Source organism: Megascapheus bottae, chromosome 16 (assembly GCF_031878675.1).
Source record: "Megascapheus bottae isolate mThoBot1 chromosome 16, mThoBot2.hap1, whole genome shotgun sequence".
Classification (NCBI taxonomy): Eukaryota; Metazoa; Chordata; class Mammalia; order Rodentia; family Geomyidae; genus Megascapheus; species Megascapheus bottae.
Genome location: NC_143524.1, coordinates 5,284,103 through 5,307,793, shown reverse-complemented (window position 1 = coordinate 5,307,793; position 23,691 = coordinate 5,284,103). Strand labels below are relative to the sequence as shown.

Genomic DNA, 23,691 nt, shown 5'->3' with positions numbered 1-23,691 from the left:
CTTTTTTGTGCCAATTCTGGGGCTTGAACTCAGGGCCTCGTCACTGTCCTTGAATACTTTCTGCTTAAGGCTAGCACTGCCACCCAAGCCAAGCCACAGCACCATTTCTGGTGTTTTCTGAGTAGATAGTATTGAAGAGTCAAAACCATGGCTGCATGCATTCTAAGCCAGCACTCTACCGCTAGACTCCTTTTTTTTTCTTTTAAACTTTGTAATTATTGCAGTAGAGCAGTAGCTTTGCGGTGAAGAGTTCAGGGACAGGGACAGTGCCCAGGCCCAGAGTTCAAGCCCTGCAAGTGAAAAAAGGGGGGATACTTTCATGTCAAAGTAATTAGTACCATGCTTCTCAGACATTGTCAGTCTTACTTTTCCCTGTTTTCCATCTCCATCTCTGTCCATAGGTTTCATAGCTTTTTTTTGGGGGGGGGGGCAGGTCATGGGGCTTGAACTCTGGGCCTGAGCACTATCCCTGAGCTCTTCAGCTCAAGGCTACCACCCTACCCTTTGAACCACAGCTCCACCTCCAGTTTTCTAATGGTTAATTGGAGATAAGCTTCTCAGGTCCTTTAGTGCCAGCTTTGAACTGTAATCCTCAGATCTCAGCCTCCTGAGTAGCTATGATTACAGGTGTGCGCCACCTTGCCTGGCTCCCATACTTCAGTTTTTCAATGTGATAACAGAGAGGTTACAGTGACATGTCAGATAAACAGTACATTTTTTTTCAACAATGTCACTCCTTCCCTCCCACACCCTGTTTTTCCCTCCTATCCCTACCCACAAGTACCATTGCTGCCTCTGTTCACTCTTTGTCTCCCCATTTCCATGCTTCCACTTGTCTTCCAGACACATGAGAGAATAACGCCAGGAACTGATGCCTCACACCTGTAATCATAGCTACTCAGGAAGCTGAGATCCAAGCATTGAAGTTCTAAGCCAGCCTGGGCAGGAAAGCCCATAAGTCTCATCTCCAATGAGCTACAGAAAACTGGAAGCAGAGCTGTGGCTCAAAATGATAGGTGTGCTAGCCTCGAGCACAAGAGCTCAAGGACAGTGTCCAGGCCCTATGACTGACCTAAGGAAGGAAAACAAAGAAAAAACTTATTACAATACAAACACGTTAACAGCTGCAGGTCATTCTGAAGGCCAAATGGGCGTACGTCCAGGACCCAGCACAACATACTAGCTCTGGAGCCACAGCCCCACTTCCAGCTTTTTCTAAGTATGTGGTACCAAGGAATGGAACCCAGGACTTGCTGTATACTAGGCAAGCACTCTACCACTAGGCTAAACTCCCAGCCCCATATTTTTTTTTTTACTTTATTGTATATTGAATACAATGACTGCATTTGTTCACCCTTCCAATTCTTTTGCCTCCCCCATCCCCCAAAAGACAGCAACAAAGCGAAAATAATACCACCAACCCTAAAACATGTTCCATTTGATAAATGATACTTTAGCTATTCCGAGGAGTTATACCTTGGGGTCCTCTCTCCCCTCTGTGTATCCTCATTTTTAACTTTCCCTCTTGAAGTACTGGGGATGAACTCGGGAACTCACACTTGCTAGAATTCTGGCTTGTGCTCTTAGCTTTTTCATTCATGTGGAAAGCATAGTGTTTTGCCACATGACCCACACCTCCACTTCCAAATTTATTTTGGCCAGTCCTGGGGCTTGAACTCAGGACCTCTGGGCACTGTCTCTGAGCTTCTTTTGCTCAAGACTAGCATGCTACCACTTGAACCACATCACCACTTCTGGCTCTTTCTGTTTATGTGGTACTGAGGAATTGAACCCAGGATTTCATGAATGTTAGGCAAGCACTCTACCACTAAGCCACATTTCTAGCTATGTACTTTTTTTTTTTTTTTTTTTTTTTTTTTTTTTTGCCAGTCCTTGGCCTTGAGCTCAGGGTCTGAGCACTGTCCTTGGGTTTTCTCAAGGCTAGAGCTCTACCACCTGAGCCACTGCACCACTTCCGGCATTTTTTCTATGTGTGTGGTACCAAGGAATTGAACCTGGGTCTTCAAGCATGCTAGGCAAGCACTCTACCACTAAGCCAAACTCCCGGCCCCTGTGTACCCAGTTTTAACATTTAAAAAAATTTTGCATTACTGGGGATTGAACTCATGGCCTCACACTTACTAGAACTCAGGGCTCATGATTCACGATTAGCTTTTTCTTTTTTTTTTTTTTTTTGCCAGTCCTGGGCTTGAGCTCAGGGCCTGAGCACTGTCCTTGGACTTTCTCAAGGCTAGAGCTCTACCACTTGAGCCTCAGCACCACTTCCAGCTTTTTTCTATGCATGTGGTACCGAGGAATCGGACCCGGGTCTTCATGCATGCTAGGCAAACACTTTAACCGCTAGGCCAAACTCCCGGCCCACGATTAGCTTTTTCTTTTACTGTCACTCACGTGGCCTAAACTCAGAGCCCGGTAGTATCCTTGATTTCTGAACTCAAGGCCTGGGCATTGTCTCTGAGCTCTTTTGCTCAGGGCTGGAGTTCTTCCACCTGAGTCCCAGCTCCATTTCCAGTTTTCTGCTGGTTAATGGAGATGAGACTCATGGACTTTCCTGCTGGCTCTAGATTGGGATCCTCAGATCTCAGCCTTCTGAGTAACTAGGATTATGGATGGGTGTGAGTCACCAGCACCAGACACAATTAGCTTTTTCATTCAAAGCTAAAAGTATAAAGAACACTGTACCACTTGAACTACACCTCCATTTCCTAACTCAGTGATAGCATATGATATATATCATATACTATATGTTACATAGTGTTACAGTACATTATGGGTAATACCTGAAACAGCATATGCTATATGATAGTATATTATTTATACTATAATGTACTATAATATGTATTACATGATAGTATATTATATATAAATATAAAGAGGAGAGGAAGGCATTCTTCACAGGAGTCTCTGTCTCTTTCTTCCTCTCCTCTAGTTCTGACTGGTTCTTGGAGGATCTGGTCCCCAATTTTGCCCTGGGATTCATGGGGCCATTATCTCCTACAAGAGATAATGGTGGCTCCAGCCAGAGTCCCAGCCGGTCTGAGCCACTAAGCTCATTCCTGTACTCCTAGCTACTCAGGGGTTGAGATATGAGCAGTTCAAAGGTAGGTGGGGCAGGAAAGTTCACCTGCAAGCCACAAGTAGAGCTATGCTTCAAAGCGGTAGAACCTGAAGCAAAAGACCTCAGGTACAGTGACGAGGCCCTGATTTAAAGCCCCATAACCACCACCAACAAATCTGGAGCTGGAGCTGTGATCCAGGAGGAGTGTCAGCTGTGAGTGAAAAAAGCAAATCAAAAGTGAGAAGCCAACGGGAAGTGGGGCTGTGGCTCAGGGGTAGGGTGGAAGCCTTGAGCTTAGGGACAGCACGCAGGTGCAGAATGCAAGCCCCATGACCCACACAAAATTAGGACTCACACTTGTACAGATAGGAGTGTTGTCACTTAGTGCAGGGCTCCAGGGAGTGGAGAGCTGACCGCTACACCCAAGTCTCCACATTACCCAGGTAGGACAATAGTACACAGTCACCATCTCCCTGCCTGGCTTCCCTTACCCACTTCATTTCTTTCCCCCCGTTGGTTGTGAGACTTGAACTCTGAGCATGGGCATTGTCCCTGAGCTCTTCAGCTCAAGGCTACCACACTGTCCCTTGAACCACAGCCCAAACCACTTCTGGTTTTCTGGTGGTTAATTGCAGATTAAGAGTCTCATGGACTTTAGTGCCTGTGCTGGCTTTGAGTCATCACAACCCGCAGATCACAGCCTCCTGCATAGCCAGGATTATAGGTGTGAGCCACTGCACCTGCCACCCACCTCATTTTATTGTTTTGATTTCAGTTCTTCTTCCTTGGCTTAGAAATGTTCCCATTGTATTTTCAGTCCTTCAGTGTCTCCCTTATATTCCAAACTGGGACACCTAAAACTCTACTAAGTTAGGGCTCTGTGCCCTTCTCCCCAGGATCCAGGACAAGTCTGCTTTCCAGTATGTTACTCTGTAACTGCCTGGGCTCTACTTCCATCTCTAAGAAACCTTACAATATGCGGGTGCTGATGGCTCGTGTGTGTGTGTGTGTGTGTGTGTGTGTGTACATACTCAGGCCCTGCTTTGTGTGTGTGCTCAAGGCTAGTTCTCTAATGCTTGCTTAAGCTCCCGCTCCACTTTGGGATTTTTGGTGAACTTTCCTGGCAAGGCTGACTTCAAGTTGTGATCCTCAGCTCTCCTCCTCCTGAGTAGTTAAAGATAACCGGCTGGGTCACTGACACCAGACTGACAGTTCTGGAGCCTTTCAGCCTCATATCCATTTTGGTTGTCACAGGTGCAATGTCTACGTCTGCCAGCAGAGGGCGCGGGGAGCCGTGTTCTGGAGGCGAAGGCGCCGCCTGGGCGCCCCCTGGCGGGCGGCCTCGCATGGCTGTGGCTGCTCCAGCGGGGCCTGCCCTCCCCCAGCACAGCTTTTCCAGCGCTGTGGGTCACCGGCCACCAGCATCCAGTGGCAGCTGCTTCCCGTCCACCACACCAAGTCCACTTTTGAAGTATGCAGTGCTTCTTGGGAAATGTTTCCCCACACACACAACCCTAGAGGATGATTTTCCAGAATGTTCCATGAGGCCAATGCAGCACTAAGTAACTTCTCTGCCATCTGACCAACAGTGTCAGGATCTCTGGTCCCTTGGGGGAACGGGGGGGGGGGGGGGTCTTTCCCCACTCAACACTCCTGATGGAGGATACTTTATGTCTCCCATTCCTGTTTGTTTCTTGGTGCTCAAGGCTAGCAATCTACCACTCAGGACACTGATCCAGTTTCTATTCCTGTATTTTTAAGAGTTCCTTTTACCTTCTACTAATTAATCCTTCCTCCCTCTTTCAAGACTCTCAATTCTGTTGTAGTGAATAAAACTTACATTAAAATTTCCCTAACTGGGCCGGGAGTGTGGCCTAGTAGTAGAGTGCTTGCCTAGCATGCACAAAGCCCTGAGTTTGATCCCGTGGAACCACACACAGAAAAAAGCCAGAAGTGGAGCTGTGGCTCAAGTGGTAGGGCTCTAGCCTTGAGAAAGCCCAAGAACAGTGCTCAGGCCCTGAATTCAAGCCTCAGGACTAACAAACACAAAAAAAATTCCCTAGGACTGGGTGCCTTGGCTCACGCCTGTAATCCTAGCTACGCAGGAGGCTGAGATCTGAGGATCATGGTTCAAAGCCAGCCCCAGCTTTAAAGAACTTGAGACTCAACTCAAATTAATCATTAGAAAACAGGAAGTGGGGTTGTGGTTCCAGGGGTAGTGCCACAGCCTTGAGCTGAAGAGCTCAGAAACAGCACTTAGGCCTCGAGTTCAAGTCCCATGATGAACCAAAAAACAAAAAAATTCCCTAGGGCTGGGATGTAGCTCAGTGGCAAAGCCCTTGCCTAGTAAGAGCAATGTCCTGGGTTCAATCCCAGTACCACAAAAGAAAAGAAAAAATTCCCTCATCAAATTACTTGGTCATTTCTCTCACCTCTTGGATCCAGGAATAGGGAAGCACTTCATACTCCTCAGTGTTGAGGACTGGAAGCAGCAATGCAGAAGAAAGTGTTCCTGGAAAGCGTTGTCACTATCACCCCCTCCAACATTCCTACCACCACGTCATCACGTGACTACTGTTCTCACCACCGCCGTGACCACCATCAGTACCATCTTACCATACAGATCTACAGCACAGCCTCATTAACTTGCTCCGGCTCCACAGAGGTGAATTTGAGTCATTCTATTCCTGCAGAACATTCGTATTATTCCAATTTTCCATTACTACAGACAGCCCAGTGGCCCTGCACCTGTGCCAGGCTTGAGTCCAGGTAGCTGCTGAGATAACATTATATTGACTAAAAACCACCATAGGAATTGAATATTCTTGGGCTCTTGCCCTACTGCAAATACCCTGAAGAATCACAGAACTCCAGCCGCCCCCCCCCCTGCATTATTCCATGCACAAGCTCTCAGGTTGTGGCTCACCTCCTCAACAGGATGAGTTGCTCAATTCTGGCACCTGAGACCTCTACTTACTCCTCTCTCCCGCTCAGTGACAGAAAACCCTCCAAGCTCCAGCAGTGCCTACTGCATCACAACAATGTGGTCACTGACTTGAAGCCACGGAAGGGGGTTTCTAGCTGTCATTTTTTTTTACCCCTCTTGAAACAGTATCTCACTATGTAGCCCAGGCTGGACTCAAACCAGCAACCCTCCTCCCTCATTTTCTCAAGTGCTGGATTACAGATATGTGCCATCATACTGAACGCTGAGATTTCTACAGGTGTCCTGAACAGCCCACCCTGTCTGATGTTTCCTCTGCATGACTGTCCTGTCTGCATGACAGGTACTTTTTTAGTATGTACCAGTACTAGGGCTTGAACTCAGGTCCCGTGTGCTGTCCCTTACCCTTTTCACTCAAGGATGGCACTCTAACCACTTGAAGCACAGTTACACGTTTTGGTGGTTAGTTGGAGATGAGAGTCTTATGGACGAGCCTCTGGTTGGCTTTGAACCATCATCCTCTTCTGTGTCAGCTGGGAGATGGGGGAAGCAAGACTCTATGAACACATAGGATCTTCCCGAGTCCCCACAGCCAGTGAAAGGCTGGGCCAGGTTTCAACCCAGGTCTGCCTGACTGGCATCCTTGGCCCTTCTTGAGAAGAAAGGAAAGATGGAGTCTGCCACGCCCCTTTCGTGGTATAAAGGCCAGTTTAGGGGACCGGCCATAGCCAGGTCAGCTAAACCTATTAACCACCGCTCCCCACACCCGCTTACCCCGGTCGGGCCCCGCCCCCGACAAGGCCCCGCCCACCGGAGGCCCCGCCCCCGCGGAGCCCCGCCCCTTCCCTCCCCGCCCCGCCCCGCCCCGGCTCGGGCTGCCGGAGGACCCGGAGCTGAGGCGCCCGAGCCCGCCGCGGCGGCCGGGACGATGTGGTTCTTCGCGCGGGACCCGGTCCGGGACTTCCCGTTCGAGCTCAGCCCGGAGCCCCCCGAGGGCAGCCCGCCAGGGCCGTGGGTCCTGCACCGAGGCCGCAAGAAGGTGAGGTTTGGCGCCGCTCCACAGGCCGCGGCCGACCTCGGCCTTGCCTAGTCGGCGTCGCCGGCCCCGCCGCGTCGCGCCCGGCCTGACGTGGCGACCGGGGCTCCGGGGCAACGGGCCGGGGAGGGGGCGGGCGGTGCCGACGTGGCGGGAGGCCCGGGTGCGGGACGGACGGGCGGACAGACCTGGGGTGACCGGGCCGAGGCCGGCGGCGGCCCTCTCTGTCCGCCCGGACGGGGTCCGCGTCGAGGGACAGCCCGATCCCCACCCCTCCTGCCGCTCCGTCCTCCCCCAGGCCACAGGCAGCGCGGTGTCCATCTTCGTGTATGACGTGAAGCCCGGCTCGGAAGAGCAGACCCAGGCCGCCAAAGCTGCCTTCAAACGCCTCAAAACGCTCAGGCACCCCAACATCCTGGCCTACATCGATGGGCTGGAGGTATCTGCTTGCCACGCTGCCCATCTCCTGTCTCGCGCCTTCTCCTGTCTTCACCCAGTCTCCATCAGTGGATTTCAGCCCCATTTGGTTTCTGCCTCTTCACTACCTCACTCCCTGTTCCCTCGAGTCCTCCTCCCTGCTCTGATACCCCCAACTCCTTCTCCAGACAGAAAAGTGCCTCCACGTGGTGACAGAGGCTGTGACCCCCCTGGGAATGTACCTCAAGGCCCGCGTGGAAGCTGGTGGCCTGAAGGAGCATGAGCTGTCCTGGGGGCTACACCAGATCGTGAAAGCACTCAGCTTCCTGGTCAACGACTGCAACCTCATCCACAACAATGTCTGCATGGCTGCTGTGTTTGTGGACAGAGCGGGCGAGTGGAAACTTGGGGGCCTGGACTACATGTACTCGGCCCAAGGCAATGGTGGGGGACCCCCACGGAAGGGAATCCCTGAGCTGGAGCAGTATGACCCCCCAGAATTGGCTGACAGCAGTGGCAGAGCCGTCAGAGAGAAGTGGTAGGTGTTCTGGAGGCTCCAGCATCTTTGTACCCCTAAACTAGCTGGCACTTCCCTGATGAAAACAGGGTTTTAGGAAAGGGGCCTTTCCCACGCTTCTAGTGTTCTTACAGCAGTAGGGTAGAGTGGACACAGGCTTCTGGTTAGATGCTTTTGACTTTGAAAGCCTTTTTCTTTTGTCAGTTGTGGGACTTGAACACTCAGTCTGGGCATTGTTCATGAGCCCTTCAGCTCAAGACTCCACTCTATCCCTTTGAACCAGGATTCTCAGATTTCAGTCTCCTGAGTAGCTAGGATTACAGGCGTGAGCCAGCGCACCTGGCTTTTTTTTTTTGGCCAGGCCTGGACACTGTCCTTGGACACATTTTGCTCAATGCTAGCACTTTGCCACTTGAGCCACAGTGCCACTTAGAGCTTTTTCTGTGTATGTGATACAGAGGAATTGAACCCAGGGCTTCGTGCTTGTTAGGCAACCACTCTACCACTAGGCCACCTTCCTTACCCCCACGCCCAGGTTTTTATTTTTGTTTTTTGTTTTTTTGCAAGTCCTGGGCTTGAGCTCAGGGCCTGAGCACTGTCCTTGGACTTTCTCAAGGCTAGAGCTCTACTACTTGAGCCTCAGCACCACTTCCAGCTTTTTTTTCTATGTATGTGGTTACTGAGGAATCGAACCCAGGTCTTCGTACATGCTAGGCAAGTACTCTACCACTAGGCCAAACTCCTGGCCCTCACCCCCAGCTTTTGAAAGCCTTTTGACCTGGGATACAAGATGTACAACATGCCCTTATTTCTCTGACCCTTAGATCCTTTTTACTTTCTTTCTTTTTTTTTTTTGGTGAGTCATGGGGCTTGAACTCTGGGCCTGGGCACTGTTCTCCTGAGCTCTTCAGCTCAAGGCTACCACCCTACCCCTGGAGCCACAGCCCCATTTCCTCTTTTCTACTGATTAATTGGAGATGAGAGTCTCAAGGTCTTTAGTGCTTGGGCTGGCTGGCTTTGAACCAGTGTTCCTCATATCTCAGCCTCCAGAGTAGCTAGGATTATAGTCGTGAGCCACCACTCTGGGCTTTTTACATTTTTCCTCCTCTTCCTCCTCCTCCTTCTTTTCCCTCTTCTTCTTTCTTCTTCTTCCTCTTCTTCTTTTTTGTGTGTATGCCAGTCCTGGGACTGGGCTCAGGGCCTGGGTGCTGTCCTTGGGCTTTCTCAAGGCTAGAACTCTACCACTTGAGCCACAGCACCACTTCTGGCTTTTTTCTATGAATGTGATACAGAGGAATTGAACCCTGATCTTCGTGCATGCTGGCAAGCACTCTACCACTAGGCCAAACTCCCAGCGCCTCGCTCTACCTTTTTGATCCACAGTCCCTTGTCTGGCCTTTGGTGGTTAGTAGAAGGTAAGAGTCTCATAGACTTTCCGCCTGGGCTATTCTCAGATTTCATCCTCCTGGGTATCACGGACTACAGGTGTAAGTCACCAGTGCCTGACTCACCCTCAAGTTAATCTGTTTATGCATGCAACTGGGAAATCAGTTGCTTAGGGTTATGGACTAGCTGAAGGCCTGCCATGATTGAAGGCTGGCAGTGGTAGGTGTGGGTATCTGAGAGGCTCTGGGTTATGCCCACAGGTCAGCAGACATGTGGCGCTTGGGCTGCCTCATCTGGGAAGTCTTCAATGGGCCCTTACCTCGGGCAGCTGCCCTCCGCAACCCCGGGAAGGTAAGCATTCAGCCCCTCATCACTCCACCCTGTGCCCTTTCTGCCATCTTCCTTCCTCCACCCCTTTGCCTACATTGAGCCTTCCCTTTCAGATCCCCAAGTCCCTGGTGCCCCATTACTGTGAGTTGGTGGGAGCTAATCCCAAGGTGCGTCCCAATCCGGCCCGCTTCCTGCAGAATTGCCGGGCACCCGCTGGCTTCATGAACAACCGCTTTGTGGAGACCAACCTCTTCCTGGAAGAGATTCAGGTGAGTGCCCCTGCTCTCGTGGGCTTGTCACTGTCCCCCATGCCACCTTTCAGGTATTAGAACCTCTGAAGGCAAACATGAACTGTGCAGTTAGGCCTTTAGGTATAAGCTGGGCTCAGCGCCTGTTTCATAGGGGAGCAGAGAAGAGTCCAAGAGTTTAAAGTAAAGTACACAGCCCAGTTCTCCGTGTTATCTATGGGAATTGGGTCCTGGATTCCTCAGGAAAACAAAGCCACAGATGCCCAGGTCACTCATATGACATGCCTATGACCTACATTCTCCTATGGTCTTTCTTTTCTTCTTTCCCCCAGTCCTGGGGCTTGAACTCAGAGCCTGGGCACTGTCCTTGAACACTTTTTGTTCAAGGCTAGCACTCTGCCACTTGAGCCACAGCGCTACTTCTAGTTTTTTTCTGTGTATGTGGTTCCAGGGAATCAAACCCAGGGCCTCGTGCATGCTAGGCAAGCATGCTACCACTAGGCCACGCTCCCAGCCCTCCTATGGTCTTTAGTTTGTAGTAGGAATCAAACCTAGAGACGTGTGCTTTTTTTTTTTTCTTTTGAGGCCTATCTGGATGAATTATAAAACCTATGTCAACAGTAACTAAACTATATTGTTCGAGGAATAATGACATGAATATGCCTATGTATGCTCAGTACAGTTAATTATTTATTTATTTTTGGTGCCAATCCTAGGGCTTGAACTCAGGACCTGGGCACTGTCCCTGAGTTTTTTTTTTTGGTTGGTTGTGAGGCTTGAACTCTGGGCCTGGGTGCTATCCCTAAGCTCTTCAGCTAAAGGCTCGTGCTCTAACCCTTGAGCAAAGCAAGCACCACTTCCAGTCTTCCAGTGGTTAATTGGAGATAAGAGTCTCACAGTCTTTAGTGTCCGGGGCGGCTTTGAACCTTGATCCTCAGGTCTCAGCCTCCTGAAGAGCTAGGATTACAGGCATGAGCCATTGCACCTGGCCTATACCTGAATTTTTGTGCTTAAGTCTAGTACTGTACCACTTGAGAGTCACAGTTCCACTTCTGGCTTTTTGGTGGTTAATTGGAGATAAGAGCTTGGGCTGGCTTCAAACAGTGATCCTCAGATCTTAGCCTCCTGAGGATAACAGGAGTGTGGTGCCCAGTTCAATCAGTGCAGTTTTTTTGTTTTGTTTTGTTTTGTTTTCCAATCCTGGGGCTTGAATGCAGGGCCCAGGCACTGTTCTTAGCCTTTCTCATGGCTAGCACTCTACTGCTTGAACCACAGCACCACTTCTGGCTTTTTCCATATATGTAGTACCCAGGAATCGAACTTAGGAATTCATACATGCTAAGCAAGTACGCTACCAGTAGGCTATGCCCCCCATCCCCACCCCCCCTTTTTTTTCCTGGGCCTGGGCTCTGTCCCTAAGGTTTTTTTGCTCAAGAGTAGTACTCTACCACTTGAGCCCAGGCTCAGACTTCAAGACCCACGATCAACAACAACAACAAAAAGGGAATTTCATGGACTTTCCTGCCGGGGCTGGTATTAAACTATGATCCTCAAATTAGCTTCCAGGGTGGCGGGGATTCCAAGTGTAAGCCATGGGCGCCCGGCCCCCTCCGTTCTCTGAGCATCAGTTTCTTCATGTGCGTTGTAAGCTGCTGTGGAGGTGATGCAGATGAAGGGCCTGTTCCCCTGTGGTCTGTTCTTTTGGTAGAGCTAAAGCGGGTGGTGCACACCTTAATGCTGTCTCCTCAGGAGTCTGAGTCCTGAGGGACCAAGATTGGATGCCAGTCTAGGCAGAGAAGTCTTTTAGGCTCTATCTCCAGTTAATCAACAACAACAACAAAAGCAAGAGCACCAGCTATGAGGAGAAAAGCCAAGTGAGAGTTTAAGGTTCTAAATCGAACCCTCAATAGCAGCAAAAACAAACCCAAAACATATAGTTGCTGATAGGCTCCTGGTGTGCCAGGCACTGTGTTGGCATCTTTTTTTTTTTTGGTCCATCTTGGAACTTGAACTCAGGGCCTTGGTATCATCCCAGAGTTCTTTTTTTTGGGTGGGGGGAGCGGTTATGGGGCTTGAACTTGGCCTGGGCACTATCCCTGAGCTCTTTGGTTCAAGGCAACCACACTACCATTTTTATTTTTATTTTTATTTTTTGTGGGTCTTGGGCTTGAACTGGGCCTGGGTGGTGTCCCTGAGCTCTTCAGTTCAAGGCTACCACCCTACCCCTGGGCCTGGGTGCTTTCCCTGAGCTCTTCAGATCAAGGCTATCTCCCTACCCTCACACCAAGCCCTACTTCCTGTTTTCTAGAGGTGAATTGAAAATAAGGGTCTCAGGTTCTGGCTAGGAGTTTGGCCTAGTGGTAGAGTGCTTGCCTAGCATGCAAAAAGACCTGGGTTCAATTCCTTGGTACTACATACAGAAAAAAGCTGGAAGTGGTGCTAAGACTCAAGTGGTAGAGCTCTAGCCTTGAGAAGTCCAAGGACAGGTTTCAGCCCCTGAGCTCAAGCCCAGGACTGCAGGAAAAAAAAAAAAAAAAAAGAAGAGTCTCAGGTTCTTTTTTGTTAGGGAGAGTCTAACTAGTGGCTTAACTTGAGTTTAAATTCTATAATCCTCTTGCCCTTACCACTTGAGTACTGAGATACGGGCATGACCCACCCTATTTGCTTGCTGGTAGCTTTGTATGCATTTTTCTTTTTTAGTTTTGCAAAGTGTATTGAACATGAATAAGATTCTAAAAGTGGAGACCTTGCCATACTAAACTCAGATCCAATGTTCTATCATTCCCTTATAATTTGATGTACTACATAGTTTAGTATCTGCTGTGCAAGGAGGTTCATTATGGTATTTCCATACGTACATAATGTACTCCAATCAAATTAACACTATTACTTTTTACCTTCCCGAGGCTTGAACTCAGCCTGGGTTTTATCTTTGAGCTTCTTTGTCCTCAAGGCTAACACTATCACTTGAGCCACAGCTCTACTTCTGGCCCTTTGGGTAGTTTATTGGAGGTAAGTGTCTCATGGACTTTATTGCTCAGGCTGGCTTTGAACTGAGAGCCTCAGATCTGTTTCCTGAGTAGCTAGGATTACAGGTGTGAGCCATCTGCACTCAGCCCAATATAAGACCTTATTTTTATTTATTTATTTATTTTTTTGCCAGTTCTGGGCTTGAGCTCAGGGCCTGAGCACTGTCCTTGGACTTTCTCAAGGCTAGAGCTCTACCACTTGAGCCTCAGCACCACTTCCGGCTTTTTTCTATGTGTGTGGTACCAAGGAATCGAACCCGGGTCTTCATGCATGCTAGGCAAGCACTTTAACCACTAGGCCAAACTTCCGGCCCATAAGACCTTTAAAAAAAAAAAAAAATTATACAGGGACCGGGAGTTTGGCCTAGTGGTTAAAGTGCTTGCCTAGCATGCATGAAGACCCGGGTTCGATTCCTCGGTACCACATACATAGAAAAAAGCCGGAAGTGGTGCTGAGGCTCAAGTGGTAGAGCGCTAACCTTGAGAAAGTCTAAGGACAGTGCTCAGGCCCTGAGCTCAAGCCCAAGACTGGCAAAAAAAAAAAAAAAAAAAAAATTATACAATAAAAAAAAAAAATAAAAAAAATTATATTTGCCCCCATTTCCTTCTCCTTTCACTGTTTTCACTTATGTGCATTTTCTGGCTAAAGGCTCAGAGGTTAAAGAATTTCTATGAAGTGTATGAGGTAGAAGAGTTCCTCTCCCATTTTACAGATGGGAGCACTTGCCCCAGGTCACAGGCTAAGTGGGAAAGCTAGGCTTTGAACCCAGGCAGTTAGGCTCTGGGATTTTACTCCTGTTCCTTCAGTCTGGCTTGAACCTCTGTCCTTTGTTCCCTCAGATCAAAGAGCCAGCTGAGAAGCAAAAGTTTTTCCAAGAGCTGAGCAAAAGCCTGGACTCCTTCCCCGAGGACTTCTGCCGGCACAAGGTGCTGCCCCAGCTGCTGACCGCCTTTGAGTTTGGCAGTGCTGGCGCTGTGGTCCTCACACCCCTTTTCAAGGTGAGTGGGGTCAGGGCCCCTGTGAGGGAGACCTGAAAGGCCTGGAGTCTCAGGAGCTGTGGGGACCAGAGAACTGGCCAGCATCTGAGCTGCCCAAGAGAAGGACTTCAGTTGGGGACAGTCCTGCTGCTAGGGTGAACTGCCCAAGCCCTGTCAAGACAAAGTAACGCTCACACAGGACAGCTTCCATCTGTGCTGGTGTTTAAGGTCACCTAATCGGCTCTGGGACACTTGCACCTGGAGAGAGTAGCTAGGATCACAGGTGGGAGCCACTGGGGCCCAGCCTGCCCTTCCTCTTGACCACACCGGTCCTCGACTTCTAGGGCAGGATTCTCCCCGCTTCCTTTATCCTGGTGACCCTTGCTGGGGCACCCACCCTTCCCCATCCTGCCCATTCCAGGGGACTCCTTTTCCTTGAAGGGACTTGAGGAAGGGGATAGCCAGTCAATCCTGTTGAGTTGGATCCCCAGAAATTATGGGCACCCCTCTGTGTGCCAGTGTTGTCCAGTCACCTATTTTATTGGGGCAGTCGTGGTGCATTCAGCAGACTCCTGGCAGACCCAGAAAGGTGAAGGCCCAGTATGCGCACAGGAGGCTGCTGAGGAAATAATGCACCGTCCTCACCCTGGGAAGACCCTGCTGCCATGCATGTGGTTGAGCCCCCTTCCTGCCCCTCCCCTCAGGTGGGCAAGTTCCTTAGTGCCGAGGAGTATCAGCAGAAAATCATCCCTGTCGTGGTCAAGATGTTCTCGTCCACTGACCGCGCCATGCGTATCCGCCTCCTGCAGCAGGTGAGAGCCTTGGCCGGGCCCTGCCCTGGCTGTGGGGGAAGCACCTGCCTTACCTCCAGCTCTAGGCGTTGGCTAGAGCCCCCACCCTGCCTACACTTAGACCCCTGAAGCCCTTGTCCTGAACTCTACCCAGGAAGGATCAGGGAGGCCAGGCTCCAGGGCTCAGGTCCCCGGGCCTTGGCTCTGTCACTCTGACCCTGTAAGCTGGGGATGCACCTCTTATGCTGGGAGCATTAGATTATTAGGTTCTAGAGTGGTGGGAGATTCTTGTGAGGCAGAAAAACAGGTGTCAATCCCCACCCAACTACCAAATCCACGAGCCCTCCTAAGGCCAAATACATGGGTCAGGAAGCTGGCCTAGCCAGCCAGCACCTGCATGATGGCCAAACTAAAGCCAGCGTGGCCGATGTGTTCTCACCCTCTGCCCCGGGCCACAGATGGAGCAGTTCATCCAGTACCTCGATGAGCCAACCGTCAACACCCAGGTCTTTCCCCATGTGGTGCATGGCTTCCTGGACACCAACCCTGCCATCCGGGAGCAGACAGTCAAGGTAGGTGTGGCCAGGCCAGGAGTGGCTATGCTGGTTTTCCAGCATGTGAAGAGGGCTCTCCAGAACATAGACGCCGTTTTCAGCCTGTCGATCTGAAGCTGGGGGATGTGCTGCTCTGCTCTGTGTGTGTGCGTGCACGCGTGTGCATGCATGTGCATGCGTGTGCACAAGTCCAGGCCATGGGTCTTTCCCGCAGTGCTGCAGAGGGGTGTACCACTAAGTAGTAATGATAAAAAAAAAAAAAAGTATGGGGCCATGTGCCAGTGGCTCACAGCTATAATCCCAGCTACTTAGGAGGTTGAGATCTGAGGATCATGGTTCAAAGCCAGCCCTAGTAGGACAGTTTGTGAGACTCTTATCTGCAATGAAACCAAAAAACCAGAAGTGGAGCTGTGGCTCAACTGGTAGAGTGCCAGCATTGAGCAAAAAGCCCAGAGACAGCATCCAGGCTCTATTGCAAGTCCCGCTAGTATTGGGGTGTGCGTACACACACACACACACACACACACACACGACTACCTCTTTATCTACTAGGTGACTTGGAGGAAATGCAAAGGCCCTGAGGCTAAGAGAAGTACAACAGCAAAAAATTTAGTGCAGCGATAGGGGAATGGTGTAGAAAGTACAATAAGACCAGTAGTGATGGGATAGGCGCTGGGGCCTTTTCAGGCTTGGCACATTCATTGGAATTGAAACCACAGCTAGACTCAATTGTTGAGCTGAGTAGCAGCACGGTCTGATTCATTTAGGAGTCACTGTATTGCTGTGTGGTGAACTGACTGTCAACTGGACATTGGGACTGTTGCAGTGGTCCAGATGAAAGGTGGTAGTAGCTGGTGGTATGTGGGGCCACGTCTGAAATTGGAGCTGCTGGTATTTGCTGAGAGTCAAAGATGGCTTTGAGGCATCTGGCTTGACCTACAAGAAGGTTCTAAACATTGTTACCTTTTCCTGAGAGATCCAAGATGCAGGGTTTTAGAAAGAGGTTGAACCCAAGCTCAACCAAGCTGTGCTAGACAGCCAAGTGGGCCTGTCCAGCTGCCTATGGTTGTGCATGTGTGGAGTTTAGGGAAGAAATCTGGGTGAGGAATGCATGTTGGGGGCCATGTTCACTTTCTGCAACTGGGACAAAACGGAGGAAAGATATGCTTTAGTTTCAGGCATGGCCACTTGGTTCCATGGTTCCATTGCTTCTAGGCTTGTGGTGAATGAAATACTAGTGAGAGTGGGTGCAGAGCCATTCATTCACCTCCTGGTTAGAGGCAGAAGAGGGGGCTGGGGCCAGGACAAGGTATGGCTCCCAAGCCCATCAACTTGCCCTGCCCCCTAGTGTTCACACCCCTCATAGTCCATGGAATTAGGAACCCAAGAATGCATTCCTTCATTGAGGAAGTCTTTTTCCCCCCCAGTCCCCGGGCTTGAACTCAGGGCCTGGGCACTGTCCTTGGGCTTTCTCAAGGATAGTACTCTATTACTTGAGCTACAGCACCACTTCCGGCTTTTTCTCTGTATGTACTACTGAAGAATCGAACCCAGGGCTTTGTGCATGCTAGGCAAGCACTCTGCAACTAGGCCACACTCCCAGCCTTCCCCCACCCCACTTTTTTTTTTCCAGTCCTGGCTTGAGCTCAGGGCCTGAGCACTGTCTTGGACTTTCTCAAGGCCAGAGCTCTACCACTTGAGCCTCAGCACCACTTCCAGCTTTTATCTATGTATGTGGTACCAAGGAATCAAACCCAGGTCTTTGTGCATGTTAGGCAAGCACTTTAACCACTAGGTTAAACTCCTGGTCCCCACCCCACTTTTTAAAAAAAATATACGGATACTGGGGCTTAAACCCAGCACTTGGCACTCTTTTTCTTTTCCTTCCTTCCTTCCTTCCTTCCTTTCATTCTTTCCTTCTTTCTTTCTCTTTCTTTCTTTCCTTCCTTCGTTCGTCCTTCCTTCCTTCCTTCCTTCCTTCCTTCCTTCCTTCCTTCCTTCCTTCCCTCCCTTCCTTCCTTCCTTTCTTCCTTTCTTCCTTCCTTCCTTCCCAGTCCTGGAGACTAAACTCAGGGTCTGGGCACTCTCCTTGGACTTTTCTCAAGGCTAGAGCTCTACCACTTGCGCCTCAGCCCCACTTCCAGCTTTTTTTTAAGAGTCTTTGGGATTTGTCTGCCTTGAATGGCTGTGAGCTGAGATCCTCAGATCTTAGCCTCCTAAGAAGTTAGAATTACAGAGGATCAAGGTTCAAAGCCAGCCCAGGCACAAAAAGATCTGAGACTCTTATCTCCAGTTAACCTCTAGAAAATGGGAAGTGGGGCTTGGCTCAAAGGTAGGGTGGTAGCCTTGAGCTGAAGAGCTCAGGGACAGCACCCAGGCCCAGGGGTAGGGTGGTAGTCTTGAGCTGAAGAGATCTAGGACAGTGTTCAAGTTCAAAAGTTCAAGCCCCATGATCTACAAAAAAAAAAAAAAAAAAAAAAGCAGGGGGCTGAGAATTTGGCCTAGTGGTAGAGTGCTTGCCTAGCATTTATGAATGAAGATCCAGATTCGATTCCTCAGTACCACATACATAGAAAAGGCAGGAAGTAGTGCTGTGGCTCAAGTGGTAGAGCTCTAGCCTTGAGCAAAAGAAGCTTAAGGACAGTACCCAGGCATGGAGTTTAAGCCCTAAGAATGACGGAAAAAATAAGAAAAAGGAATGGAGTACAGGAAGAAGAGGACAGAGGAGAAATGGACCTAGCAGTGTGATTATGCCTCTGAGGCCTTACTTTAAATCGAGGGCAGAGAAGTAGGGGATCCCCTTGCTCCACTTGCCGAATGAGGCAGGTCCCAGCCTGGTGGGTTTTGCAGGGCTCTGGCAGGGCTGCCAGGAGCCTCTCTCCCAGGAGTCCCTTCTTGCCATGGTCTACAGTACTTACTGTCCTCTTCACCCCACAGTCCATGCTGCTTCTGGCCCCAAAACTCAACGAGGCCAACCTCAATGTAGAGCTGATGAAGCAGTTTGCCCGGCTGCAGGCCAAGGATGATCAAGGCCCCATACGATGCAACACAACCGTCTGCCTGGGCAAAATCGGCTCTTACCTCAGCGCCAGCGTGAGTGTCCTGAGAGCTGCCCCAGAACCATGGCCTCCTCTGGAGCCAGGAGCCTGCATATGTAGGCTCTCCTCCCAGTTGCCAGGCCTGGCACAGGTCTGAGCTCTTAGACACAGTGGGCTGCGCCAGTAGCAGGCGGAGCTACAATCTGAGCCCAGAAGTGGTTGTCCCCAACACTGTTTCTCCTCAGCCAGAGTTTAGGAACTGGGTTCATACTGGGCCCAGGAGACCCATAGTCCCAGCCCCAGGTAGCTGCTGCTCGGGCCCTGTGGTTGAGACAGCATGAAAGCCCAGTAGTCTGGAAGAAGCCAGATCCGGGGGTTTAAGTCATCTCATTTACATGGCTGGTGTAAATCTGCAATGCTAGACTTCAGGGGTCCCATGACTGCTCGCTCAAATCAGGAGCTACAGGGTGTAATGTGGGCCCTACACTTAGTTCTCTTCCTTTTCTCCCCTCCCTGCCCCAGACTAGACACAAAGTCCTCACCTCTGCCTTCAGCCGGGCCACTAAGGACCCATTCCCACCATCCCGGGTTGCAGGGGTCCTGGGCTTTGCTGCCACCCACAACCTCTACTCAATGAAAGACTGTGCCCAGAAGATCCTGCCAGTGCTCTGTGGCCTCACTGTGGATCCTGAAAAATCTGTACGGGACCAGGTGAGACTGGGCCCTGGGATGTGGCTCTAGGGACTCTCTGGTCCCTCGCCAGCCTGGCAGGCTCTCAGGAATCCTGGAGACTGGGAAGGTGGCTTAGTGGTAGAGTGCTTGCCTAGCATGCATGGAACCCTGGGTTCAATCCCTCAGTACCACATAAACAGAGTCAGAAGTGGTACCATGGCTCGAGTGGTAGAGCACTAGCCTTGAGCAAAAGCAGCTCGGGAACAGTGCCCAGGCCTGCGTTCAAGCCCCAGGACTGGCGAAAATGGAACCTTGGAGCCACCAGCTTGGCCCCTTGCTACCCCACAGGCCTTCAAGGCCATTCGAAGCTTCCTGTCCAAATTGGAGTCGGTGTCAGAAGACCCCACCCAGCTGGCAGAAGTGGGTGAGTGCCCCTGGCTGGTGTTCCCTCGCCCGCTGCCACATCCTTGCCTGTCACCCGGTGTGTCCCACCCCCGCTGCGGTGACTGAAAGCCAGAAGCACTTCAGTGAGTGCCCCTAACCTCCCCGTCCTATAGCTGGAAGGGCTGTGGGGGGTCTGGCAGAGGGCTGCCAGGGGCCCCTCTGTTTCAGGTCCCCCTCATAGGGCCTAAGTTGCCCATCCCCGCCTCTGTCTCCACGCTGTTCAGAGAAGGATGTCCACGCCGCCTCCAGCCCTGGGGTGGGAGGAGCTGCAGCAAGCTGGGCAGGCTGGGCTGTGACGGGGATGTCCTCACTCACCTCCAAGCTGATCCGAGCACACCCTAGCGCCACGCCGGCTGAGACCAGTGCCCCCAAGCAATCACCACCCGAGGGTAAGCGCTTCAGCCCGGCCATACCAGCGGCTGAGAGGGCTGGGAAGCATCAGGCTTGGGGAGTGATGGGCATAGGGGATGGAGCAGGCGCTAGCCTCCTCTGGGCTTTCCCCTTAGCACCCTCCCCCCTGTCAAGATCTCCCTGACAGCTCAGGGACCTCTTCCAGGGTACCCTGCCCCGGCCCCCACCTCTGTCCCTGCCACACCCACATCCTCGAGTCACTGGGAGACGGAGGAGGAGGAGGAGGACAAGGATACCACAGAGGACAACAGCCCTGCTGACAGATGGGATGAGGAAGACTGGGGTAGCCTGGAGGTGAGTGGGCTGAGACGGCCCCAGCAGACCCTGGTGTAAATCCCAGGCAGCTTCAAGGTCTACCTAGAGTCTGACCTGTCCTCACCAGCACAGTCGGCGTCCTTAGCAGGCAGGCCTTCTGGAATTGGCCAGGAGGCCTGGGTGAGCCAGCGTGAGCTACTGAGTCTCCCCTTAGTGTCAAAGGTCACCAGGAACAGGGGCAGGAAATGGTTGGGGAGCCCATGGACTTCTTATCTGCCTGCCTGCCCTGTCCCTCTACCGCCTGTGCAGTGTCCCCCCATTTCCTCCAGACCAAGCCTACTACGAGTTTCCAACCTGCCCAGGGACTGGAGGGCAGGCCATCGGGTATCTTGACATTATCCCTGGCCACAAAGAGGGATGACAGCAGGTTGGGGGTCAGCTTGTCAACCTTACAGGGAAAGAAATGTCCTAAAGGGTGGAAGCCATGGCCATGAAGGGACTGGGGTGAGCTTAGTTGCCCTTTTGGGAATTGGCGGTTTTGTTGGTCATGTTTCTTCCTTTCCTCACCACAGCAGGAAGCAGAGTCTGTGTTGGCCCAACAGGATGACTGGAGTTCCAAGAGCCAAGAGAGCCAGGCTGGGCAGGTGAGCTGGGTTAGGCCACGGGCTGTGGGTGGACAGGGTCTGGTCCTTCTCATCAACAGGGCCCCCCCCTTCCTTCCACAGGTCAGCCACCCTGACAGAAAAGCCCTTGAGTCGGACTGGAGCAGCTGGGAAGCCGAGGGTTCCTGGGACCAGGGCTGGCAAGAGCCCAATGCCCCAGAGCCACTCCCTGAAGGCACAAGGCTGGCCAGCGAGTATAACTGGGGTGGCAGTGAGCCCAAGGGTGACCCTTTTGCCGCCCTGTCTATGCGTCCTAGTGCGCAGGTACTGGTCCAGTATGGGTTCAGAGTTGGTACACCTCAGTGAAGAGTTGGCCGCCGTCACAATCCCCACTTCCCTTTTCAGCCCAAGCCAGACTCCGACTCATGGGGTGAAGACAACTGGGAGGGCCTGGAAACGGAGAGCCGTAAGTGCTTCCCCCACAAGTAGACCAGGGCTCTGGGCACTGACCCCAGGCAGAGACCCAGCCCAAAGCTGGCCTCCTTCTCATCTTCAGGACAGGCAAAGGCTGAGATGGCCAGGAAAAAGCGTGAGGAGCGGCGGAGAGAGATGGAAGCCAAACGCGCAGAGAAGAAAGCGGCCAAGGGCCCCATGAAGCTAGGAGCCCGGAAGTTGGACTGAACCCTCTTGGGCCTTCCAGCCACAGAGGGGAGGCCCTGCGGATGTATTTATTGTACAAACCATGTGAGCCCGGCTGGCCTGGCCTGGCACATCTCGTGTGTACATAATCAGAGCCACAATAAATTCTATTTCACACCCCTGGCCCAGGTTCAGTTAACCCCAGCCAGACTGCTGATGTGAACACCAGTTTGCTGCGAAAGCAGAGAGTAAATTAAAGAATTTCCAGGAATCATCCTCAGGGAGGAAGGGTGACAAGTGCCTGGTAGACCCAACATAACCAGTGAACTGGGCGGCCTGCTCGGAGCACCTCTACTGCCGGGGTGCACGAAGAGGTCTATGGGCCCCAGAAGGTCCCTGTGTCTGTGCCCCAAGTTTAGACCAGGCCAAGACATCAAACTTCCCTCCCCCCATTGTCAGTCAGGAGCTGAGGATGGAGGGCGGCGTCAGCGGCGGCGCTGGGGCACGCAGGTGCCATGGGGGCGGCTGCGCACGTAGCCCGCTTTGCAGACACAGCGGAAGGAACCACTGGTGTTCACGCAGCGCTCGCTCTTGCACAGAAGCCCACGCTGGTTCAGCTCTCGGCACTCATCTATGTCTGCCGGTGGCAATGACGGGTGTGAACTTGGCATAGCATCCAGTCCCAGCAAGATGCCATCCAGCCCTGTGGCTGGCCTCACCCCATTCCCTACTCACCCACACAGCGGCCCCGGGAGGCGTCCAGCTGGAAGCCACCGGGACACTCGCACACCGCACCGCCCGGCCGGGGCACGCAGCGCCCATTCACACAGCGGCACTCATCTGAGTCCTCCTCTGAGCTGTCCTCATCTGTGCAGGCCGGGAAATAAGTAGATCACCATCACCCCAGCCCCCTGCCACAGACGGCCTCTGCCCCTCCGTCTCACCTCTCGGTGGTTTCTCCAGAAGCAGGGGGCTTGTGTCCCAGAAAGAATTGCTCTCACTCTGCGACGGGCACTGGGCCTGGGACGCTGGAATGGGGAAGAGGGGGTTCATCAGTGTACCCCACGTCTCTACGGCCTTGGACTTGCCCTCCTCCGCCTCCAGCCCGCTCACCTGCGCTTCGTGGTGGGCACGGACGGCACTGGGTGCCCCAGCCACGGCCTTGGCGGCAGCAGCAGTCGTCAAAGGTGAGGGCAGGCCCCGCCAGGGGCCTCACACACATGCCGTCCTCGCCGCGCTGACTCCAACACACTTCACGCCGCTCGGGACCGTGCTCTGCGTGGAACACCGGGTCATGGAGGAGCGGAAGGCCGCCCAGCTTCCATTCCTCCATACCAACAGACGGGGCCCCGGATGACAGTTCCCCCCTCGCCAGTCTCAGGGAGCCGGCCGTCCGGGCTCTGGACCGGGGCACACCAGGACCCGGGCAGCGGGCGGGCAGAGACCACGGGTCCCGGTATTGCGGGGGGAGCGTGGGGAGGCGATGGCCGTCCCCTCCCGTCCTCACCCAGGTCCTCGGGGTTCAGACACTGGCGCTGGGCCGGGCTGTACTCGGCAGGGGGCGTGCAGGCGCAGCGGTAGCCGCCCCGCGTGTTCTCGCACACTCCATTCCGGCAGTTGGACTCGTCCAAGCACTCGTCCACGTCTGCGGGGCAGGAGGGAGAGCGACGGTGGCAGGGCCCGGCCTCGCGTGGGGGGCTGCGTGGCTGGGCCGCTCCGGGGGGGGGGGGCGTGCTCACCCACGCACTCCAGCAGGTTCCCGTCGTAGTAGAAGCCCTGCTTGCAGTAGCACTCGTAGCCGGGCTGCGTGTTCACACACTTGCCCTCCTTGCAGATCTCCGCCCCGAACAACACGCACTCGTCAATGTCTGTGGGGTGACGAACCCCGTGGGCGCCCAGCCCGCTGTGCCCCGGGGCAGCTCTGCTGCCAGAGGGGCGAGGCCCCGCCCACAGCTCCAGGCGTGCGCACGCCAGAGGTGGGCGTGGCGGACACGGGGTGGGCGGGGCCAGCGCGGCGGGCGACCTTGACTGCTCCCAGCAGCCAGGGCTCATCTGGAGGCGGAGAGGGGAGGGTGGGGGCCGAGGGCAGAGCCCCCGCCGCTGGGCTTACCACGGTGGGCCGGGATGCCATAGTTGATAATGTTGTTGTCCTGAGTGTAGCCCTTTCCATCTGGACAAAGACTATGAAACTCGGCTGCGGGTGGAGAGACCACGTGTAGGGAGGAAAGTAGGATTGAGCTGGCGCTCGCTGGCTGCCAGAAACAGGTGGGCGGTCTCCCCATCCGTCCCCAGCTACCCCAGGGCGGTGGGGGACGGCGGGG

At 52.7% G+C, this 23,691-nt stretch overlaps 2 protein-coding genes across 5 annotated transcripts in view; one reads left to right on the top strand and one right to left on the bottom strand.

Annotated features, from left to right (window-relative positions):
* Window positions 1-6,893: 6,893 nt before the first annotated feature.
* On the top strand, window positions 6,894-21,547 carry Scyl1 (SCY1 like pseudokinase 1). 4 transcript variants are annotated; one of them, XM_090347382.1, is made up of 17 exons: window positions 6,894-7,062; window positions 7,358-7,498; window positions 7,665-8,014; window positions 9,640-9,730; window positions 9,823-9,978; window positions 13,827-13,985; window positions 14,669-14,776; window positions 15,214-15,327; window positions 18,247-18,402; window positions 18,870-19,058; window positions 19,368-19,443; window positions 19,688-19,852; window positions 20,020-20,168; window positions 20,705-20,773; window positions 20,877-21,055; window positions 21,137-21,197; window positions 21,288-21,547. In XM_090347382.1, exons 1-17 carry the CDS (start codon window positions 6,952-6,954, stop codon window positions 21,384-21,386), a joined length of 2,373 nt encoding a protein of 790 aa, XP_090203508.1. In that variant the 5' UTR covers window positions 6,894-6,951; the 3' UTR covers window positions 21,387-21,547. The 4 variants fall into 4 exon arrangements, with proteins under 4 accessions (XP_090203508.1, XP_090203505.1, XP_090203507.1 ...); XM_090347379.1 differs by having other exon boundaries at window positions 20,855-21,055; XM_090347381.1 differs by having other exon boundaries at window positions 20,702-20,773.
* The window catches only part of Ltbp3 (latent transforming growth factor beta binding protein 3), a 19,920-nt gene continuing 17,632 nt past the window's right edge, over window positions 21,404-23,691 (bottom strand). The window contains exons 21-27 of the mRNA XM_090347375.1: window positions 23,481-23,564; window positions 23,110-23,238; window positions 22,878-23,015; window positions 22,484-22,645; window positions 22,315-22,398; window positions 22,106-22,237; window positions 21,404-22,007 (exon numbers count right to left, since the gene is read on the bottom strand). Of these exons, the coding sequence (XP_090203501.1) occupies window positions 21,856-22,007; window positions 22,106-22,237; window positions 22,315-22,398; window positions 22,484-22,645; window positions 22,878-23,015; window positions 23,110-23,238; window positions 23,481-23,564 (881 nt within the window). The 3' untranslated portion in view covers window positions 21,404-21,855. The remainder of the gene's footprint in view (window positions 22,008-22,105; window positions 22,238-22,314; window positions 22,399-22,483; window positions 22,646-22,877; window positions 23,016-23,109; window positions 23,239-23,480; window positions 23,565-23,691) is intronic.